Consider the following 7545-nt stretch of genomic DNA (forward strand, 5'->3'; position numbering starts at 1 on the left):
TGGGCCTGTCCTGGTCGTTCCCCATCGAACAGACCTCCATCAGCTGCGGTCTGGTGATTCACATGGGCAAGGGCTTCCTCTGCTCCAACGGCACCTTGGGACAGGAACTCGGCGACCTCATCGTGCAGTCATGCCGCAAGCGCAGTCTCAACGTGCGCGTTGATGCCATCGTCAATGACAGCTCCGCCACTCTCCTTTCCCACGCCTACATCGACCCCAAGACTCGCATGTCCTTGATCCTGGGCACCGGAACCAACGTGGCGATCCACTTTCCCGTGCATGAGATTGGCCTGACCAAGTTCGGCACCAGACCCCCCGGTTGGTTTGACTATGCCAAGCATGTCATTGTCAACAGCGAGATGAGCATGTTTGGTGGGGGCGTCTTGCCCATGACCCGGTGGGACGAGGTCCTCAACAGCACCCATCTCCGCCCCAACTACCAGCCCTTGGAATACATGATCACGGGCCGGTACCTGGGGGAGATCGTCCGCCTGATCATCGTGGAAGCCGTCGAAACCGCGCAGCTGTTTGGCGGCGACCTGCCGCACTCCATGCGGGACGCCTACTCCTTCGACACCAGTCTCGTCGCGGCCATTGAGGGGGACGCGTCGCCGTCGCTGACCTCCTCCGCCGCCCTGCTGCAGAAAGAGCACACGTTCGCGACGGGCCCGTCGGCCGAAGACATGCGGTTCCTCCGACGGGTGTGCGAAACGGTCTCGAAACGGTCCGCCGGCTACCTGGCGACGGCGATCCACAGCATGTGGTGCTTGCGCAATGAGGTGGAAGCCCCACGGACGGCCGCGGCCTCGATCAAGGAGGATCAGAATGTCACCGTGGTCGAGAGCGAACCGCAGGACCAGAGCCTGTCCATCGCGTGCGATGGCAGTGTCATCAACAAGTATCCAGGATTCCGGGATCGGTGTCAACGCTATCTCAATACGCTGACGCAGGACACCAACGCATCGAAGAACCTCTTGGACGCTTCGGCCTCTCCGTCCATTCGCCTTGAGCTCGCCCCCGAGAGCGCGATTCTCGGAGCTGCCGTGGCTGTGGCTGTCGCGGTGGCGGAACGCACACGGTAGATAGCGAGACATGACTGGCTATCTACCTTCTTTCATTTCTTCCCTTTCTTCTTCCTGGAGCATGGCGTTCTTGCATTGACGGCGTTGAGGTTGCGGGTTCGTCCACCTCGCTCTGATTCCGAGGGGACAGTCGATTCTACGGATTCTCTGATTCTGATTCTGATTCTTACTGCGATACGCTTGTCACAGTGACCGGGTGAGTGGCCGAAGGTCGAGTGACATGACGATGATCCTTTGGCGAACGGAATAGACGGTTGAGCACGGTGGCCTGGGATAGACATTGGTGTACATAATGAGGTAATTTCATACAGTTGTGCATTATTGTATGGTCTGGTACGCGCAAGCGCAGCATCACTCGCCACATAGATCCTGTAGCAACTCCAGCATGCGCCGCTGCAGCGTAGCCAGCGCCTCCGCCTCAAGACCACCTGCACCCGGCTTGACCGTGAAGAAGGGGATGCGGAGGGCGCGCAACTCGGCGGCCATCGCGTCGGCCATCTGCCTAGACGCGCGGTAGACCTTTGCGTCGTAGTTTTGGAGTTCCGCCTGGTCTTCTTCGGCGGTCTACACAGCCAGTCAGCTCATCTCTCCGATACAAGGACATGGACACACCTACCGAGACCTGACTGTCATCCACGGGCGCGCCGACAGAGCGTCTGGAAAGCGGTCAGCACCGGCCCACATGACTGCAGGAGGAAACATACAAAACGGCATCAAGCTCCTTCTTCTTCTCCCCGCGGGCGCGCTGCTTCGCGCACAGCGCCTCCCGGCCCTGCCACCACTGGCGCTCGTGGTCGTGCTGGCGCTGGATCAGCCGGCGGATGCGCCGCTGCAGGTCCTCGTTCTGCGACATGGCGCGCATGACGTGTTGCAGTGCGGCGGGCCAGGTCGTGATGGAGGAGGTGTCCTGGGCTTGCGAATGGGACTGGGTTTGAGGGGGTGTTGGACGGGGGCGAGGAAGGGTTTGAGGGGAGGGAGGTGTTAGACTCTGTGAGGGTATGGGTACATTCTGAAGGGATTCATTGTGTGACGAGGGGAAAGAGTCTGGTGGTTCGTACGAGTCGTCGTTGGTGTTGGTGTCTTTGGGAGGCTCTGTGGGGGGAGGTTGATATTGGGATTGGGGTTGAGATTGGGACTGTTGGTTGGAGAAGGCAGAGAGCGTCTGGAGGATCGAGTTGAGATCGGTGGCGTTATAGTCAGACATGATGTGTTGTTAGGTAGAGAGAAGGATGTATGTATGGAGGTGAGGAAGTAGATGAAGATTGTAGAGGATGTTCGGAAGTCTGGGCTGAGCGCAGTGGTTACATACTATACTTATGCTCTACAAACCACAACCACCTCTTGTCTTGCATATCCTGGGCAGAACATATCTAATAACTATCGTAATGGAAATAGATAGTAATCAGACAGTTTATTCTATCATTCTAAATATTCAGAGGTATACACCCAGAACAATCCCAAGATCCGAACACCGAAAGAATACCGTCACAGCCGGTAATCACCACGATGGGCTGATACCGTCCATACCATACCTACTCACTAACCTCCATCTCTCTCTTCAACCTCCGAAAAATTTCCCTCCGCATCCCGACCAGCTCCCACACAACAAACGCCCCCTCTCCATCCTCAACCCGGACGACTCCAGCTCTCCTCTCGTCTCGATCGACTCTCGGCCACTGCATGTTCCTCCGCCGGTGAACTTCGCGTGACCAACGCAACGACAATCACCACTCACATCCCTCCTCATCCACCACCCCAGTCATTCCCTCCATCATGTCTCGCTCCGCCGCAGATGCAACCCGCTTCACGGCCACAGGCCCCTACGCCAACGCCAAACCCGGCGCCGCGCCGTACAAGCTCCCCGGCTTCATGGCCAACGCCAACGCCACCACATCGTCCGCAGGCTCCGCCGCCACCGGGCCCGGCGGCCGTCCCGAGACGCCCAAGGAGAAGGTCGAGCGGTTGCGAGCACAGGCCCGCGCCGCCCGGATAGCCCAGTCGACCTCGCGCGTCGACCAGGTGATCGACGTGGGCCGCCGCTTCGCCAATCGTGCCCACAAGGCCATGGTGTACACGCTGATTGCCGCGTCGGGTGCGTCTTTCCCCTTCCCTTTCGCCTCTTCCCCATCATCCCTCGGATTCATAGAAAGACAAGCTAACGGGCAGGTGCAGGCGTCTGCGGCGCCCTCACGGTCTACTCGATGGTCTCACTCACCCTGTACAACCGCCGCCAGCGCGCGCTGTGGATCGAAAACGAGATGCAGAAGCTGCAGGACGCCAAAGCCGCCTACGTCGCCGGCTCCGCCACCCCCGCCCAGCTCGAGCTGCTCAAGAACGAGAAGATCGCCGAGATCATGAAGCAGAAGAAGGACGAGGAGAAGGCCCACCGCCCCTGGAACCAGCTCAAGGCCTACCTCTTTGGCGGGCTGAAGTCGGACGAGCCCGCCACGGCGGCGGCGACGGGGCCGTCGACCGAGCCCGGCAAGCCTGGCGTGCTGGAGGCGCTGAACGCAAAGGCTGTGGAAGATGCGGGCGCCGCGGCGCCGTCATCGACGCCGACGGCCGGCCCGGGCCAGCTGGATGTCCTTGCGGATAATGCGGAAGCGGCGGCGAAGCAAACGACGCGCAGCTGGAAGAGCTGGTTTACGGGTCGGTGAACGCTCCTCTCCTCTGGCTGTACTCCACTGCCGTAAATTGATTTGCGCGGGTCTGTGCCCGAGCCTTTCTTCATGATGTCTGACTACACGTTGTGCATGGCATTTGGCTGTCTTCCCATCTCCCTTGTACTCCATCCATCGGGGTTCCGGCGTCTGTCTGGGTGTGTCTCTTGTCTTTGAAACCATGTAATACTGGGTCCATGTCATATTGTGTACATATAGTTTTTCCATTTGTTACAGCGGTCTTAAAACCCAAAAATTATAGAGTATCTGAACTGTCTGCTCGTAAAATATGTTTTATGCAAGTCCCTACCGAATGATAAAATCCTTGAATCCATCAGAGATGGAACTTTTGGTCCCGAAATCAAGACACATGACAATGATAGTGGTAATGCCACAATTTCAAAACGAGACGGTCGAAAAAGTACCAAGAAGTGAAGAACAAGGCACTAAGCTATGGTATCTAGACAAATGAACAAACCCCCGCAAACACAACCCACCGCATCCTAAAGGGCAGCGCCGCTGGATTTGCCCGCGGCCTTGGCGGCCCGACGAGCCCGCACGGCGTCCGCCAGGTCCTCCAGCACCGACACGGTGGTCTCCCAGTCGATGCAGGCGTCGGTGATGCTGACGCCGCGCTTCAAGCCCGACGGACCCTCGGGCGGCACCTTCTGGTTGCCCTCGTTGATGTTGGACTCGATCATGACGCCGACGATGGCATCCTGGCCGGCGCGCATCTGGTCGGCAATGTCCTTGGCGACGAGCGGCTGGTTGCGGTGGTTCTTGTTGGAATTGCCGTGCGAGCAGTCGACCATGACCACCTCGCGCTGCTTCTTGGCCCGCAGCGACTCGCGTGCGCTCTGAATGCTCTGCGCGTCGTAGTTGGTGCCCTTGCTGCCGCCGCGGAGGATGACGAAGCCGTGCTCGTTGCCCGACGTCTTGGTGATGGCCGCGAGACTCTGCTTGGTGACACCGAGGAAGCGGTGCGGGTGCGCGGCCGCCCCGATGGCGTCGATGGCCACGGTCAGGTTGCCATCCGTGCCGTTCTTGTAGCCGATAGGGAAACTCATGCCGGACGCGAGCTCGCGGTGCAGCTGCGACTCGGTGGTGCGGGCGCGATGACCCCCAGCGAGATCAGATCCGCCAGGAACTGAGGCGAGATGGTGTCAAGCATCTCGCTGGCAATGGGCATGCCCATGCCGGTCAGATCGGCGTACAGCTTACGCGAGACCCGTAGACCCTTGTTGATGTTGTACGACTCGTCGATATCGGGGTCGTTGATCAGACCCTTCCATCCCACCGTGGTGCGAGGCTTCTCGAGGTAGGCGCGCATGATGATGCAGAGGTCGGACGAGAGCTTCTCGGAGAGGGCCTTCAACCGAGAGGCATATTCGAGGGCAGTCTCAGGGTCGTGAATCGAGCACGGTCCCACAACCACGAGGAGACGGTCATCCCGCTGCTCAATGATCTCGATGGCCTGGTTGCGGCCGGAGCGAACCGTATCAATGGCATGAGAAGGCTGGTTGAACTGAGTTAGTGGGTGTAATTATAAAGTAGGATCTCTCTATGTATCGAGAGGAAGCAAAGATGGGCCATGTCAATGCCCATACAGAGACTTCGGAATCGAGGGTGGTGACTCACAGCCGGGATTTCGGTCTGGAGGTACTGAGGGGAAAGAAGAGGATCGTATCCGAGGACTACAAAGACGATTGGTGAGAATGATTTCTTCCAGCGCCAGGAGAATGGTACATACCACGAGTATCCTCGTTGACTTCGGTGGTTTTGATCAGAGGCATGATCGCGGTGGGAGTAGTCGGAACTAAAGGTGGCAGGAGGGGCAATTGTCCGATTGACAACAGAGGGGGAAAACGAAGCGTATGAATTGTCAGAGCAGCGATGGACTCTTTTATAAGACAATCAGCTGCAGGAGCAATGCAGGTAATCCCTCGCAGCGAGATTCCAACAGGTCGAGTTGCGGTAGGTAGTTAAGAAATGGAGGAGAAGCCAACGGTGATCGACTGGGCAAAAAGTTGCATATCTGAAGGGTGGAGAATCCCGATGATTCACACACGAAGAAAAAAAAAAAGAAAAAAGAAAAATAAGGTGGCCACTCACAGGCCCGTATTATAATAGTGCTCCATACGATGCGATTACCAACAGCCCAGCGCTAGACCGAGGTACCGTTGCTGCTAAATTCGCGTGTGAAGGTACCTCTCACCGACCGATATGGATCGACCAGTAATACCGTGGAAAATGACTGGTCTCGCCATCGAGGCGTCCATCAGGCCGAGTCTGGATCACGTCTCTGCAAGAATTCCTGTGCGACCTCGAGAGTCGATGGGAATCTTCCGCGAGGGCCCACAAAGTCGAGAGTGCAGATGGCGTTCGCTGCAAGGGATTCGAATGGTGGTCCACCGCTGCATTGCTGATTGATGGAGGGAATTGGAGATGATTCACCGCTGGTGGTGTCCTGCACCGGGTTGTTGTCTGTCGGTCTTGGGCGAGAGGCGTTTCGAGGCGGGCTCGGCTGGATCATACCGCACGTCGTTGGTGGATGAGATGTCGATTGCTGGATGGAGTAATATGCATCCGAACATTCCGAGTGTGCTCCGTACCCGGTAGTGTCATCATCTGTCAAGTTTGTAGGGATCAGGTTTCAGTGGTACATAGATCATTTGTATAGATCAGTTCAGAACTGTGTACGGAGTACCTCAGGTATTGTTGCTGTTATTTTCAAGATGCTCCACCATTGTGTCCCAACCGAAAGAGGAAAGGTGCCCGGTGGTTAGTCAGCGGCCCAAGCCCTCCCCACTAGTCCCAACACAGCCTAGTCGCTCTCCATTCTTCCAGCTCCAGTCCCTAAGTCTAGTTAACTACTCCGTCCCTAGTTACTTCGTACCTCCAACTACCTGCCACTGCTCTCATGCACATCTCCTTGCACTGACCATGTTTACCACTGCATCCTCGATTCAGCCCTTGTTCTGATGCGCTCTCGCTCCCCTCTTTGATCAGTCGTATTGTTTCCCTTCTTGGTCGGCCACGGGGCCTACCTCATGCCGCGATTGGCGTCCGGGCCATATCTCACTCCCAGTATTCCTCCTCACCTTCGCATTGGCCCACTGACTTGTCCTACCGACGCATCTCTTCCTGCAAGGCTACATCATTGGAAACTGGCCTAGACTTGATTGTCCTCTTATTAATTGCCTCACTGTCCGCACATCTCTTGGCGAGCTGAAGGGACATGTTTACTTTTTCGACAAAACGCCAGAGGGAACATGAGGAACCCGTGGTTGAGATTCACAGCCGAAAGGTTTGTCTTATGCCTTTTCTATCTGACACCCCCAACTAACGCCTCCGAGTAGAGACCTCGTCCTCTCACCATCCAACCACCGGGCCTCTGTCAGAAGCCTTCCCTTCCCGACTCTCGCCATGTCACCCCCAAACTTGACCCACCGACTTTGACCCCTGTTGAATCCTCGGACGACGATGACGATTCTAAGCACATGCATCATCATCTCCAGTCGACGGGAGAATCGCAACACCCTGATCTTTTGGATGCTGGACATTCCCCAATGGACATCGACAATCGAGACACTCCATTTTTGAATGAGGGTAGCAATATGCACCTATGGTCGATGCGTGCGCAAGGCAACAATAACATTCAACCATCACCCATCCCACACAACCTCGTCAACCAGTCCCTCACTCTCACGGACCGACATCCTTTATCTCCTTTTTCCAGTCAGGTGGCATCTCCCGCGGGGCAGCATGGCGCGACTCACCAGCACACTGGCCAGGCTCCCGGT

General features: G+C 56.9%; 4 protein-coding genes across 4 annotated transcripts; 2 read left to right on the top strand and 2 right to left on the bottom strand.

The window, feature by feature from the left end:
- Positions 1-62: 62 nt before the first annotated feature.
- On the top strand, positions 63-1082 carry ATEG_04284 (putative hexokinase; the record flags this gene model as incomplete). The annotated part of the gene is made up of 1 exon (XM_001213462.1): positions 63-1082. One exon carries the CDS (start codon positions 63-65, stop codon positions 1080-1082), a length of 1020 nt encoding a protein of 339 aa, XP_001213462.1.
- Positions 1083-1584: 502 nt separating this feature from the next.
- Positions 1585-2286, bottom strand: ATEG_04285 (uncharacterized protein; the record flags this gene model as incomplete). The annotated part of the gene is made up of 3 exons (XM_001213463.1): positions 1585-1646; positions 1695-1738; positions 1787-2286. 3 exons carry the CDS (start codon positions 2284-2286, stop codon positions 1585-1587), a joined length of 606 nt encoding a protein of 201 aa, XP_001213463.1.
- Positions 2287-2855: 569 nt separating this feature from the next.
- On the top strand, positions 2856-3739 carry ATEG_04286 (cytochrome c oxidase assembly protein COX14; the record flags this gene model as incomplete). Its single annotated transcript, XM_001213464.1, has 2 exons — positions 2856-3174; positions 3255-3739. 2 exons carry the CDS (start codon positions 2856-2858, stop codon positions 3737-3739), a joined length of 804 nt encoding a protein of 267 aa, XP_001213464.1.
- A 506-nt stretch (positions 3740-4245) lies between these two features.
- Positions 4246-5535, bottom strand: ATEG_04287 (3-deoxy-7-phosphoheptulonate synthase; the record flags this gene model as incomplete). The annotated part of the gene is made up of 4 exons (XM_001213465.1): positions 4246-4889; positions 4964-5267; positions 5381-5436; positions 5493-5535. The coding sequence occupies 4 exons, from the start codon at positions 5533-5535 to the stop codon at positions 4246-4248; spliced, it is 1047 nt and encodes a 348-aa protein (XP_001213465.1).
- Positions 5536-7545: the final 2010 nt, after the last annotated feature.

The sequence above is a fragment of the Aspergillus terreus genome, genomic scaffold (genome assembly GCF_000149615.1).
Source record: "Aspergillus terreus NIH2624 scaffold_6 genomic scaffold, whole genome shotgun sequence".
Classification (NCBI taxonomy): Eukaryota; Fungi; Ascomycota; class Eurotiomycetes; order Eurotiales; family Aspergillaceae; genus Aspergillus; species Aspergillus terreus.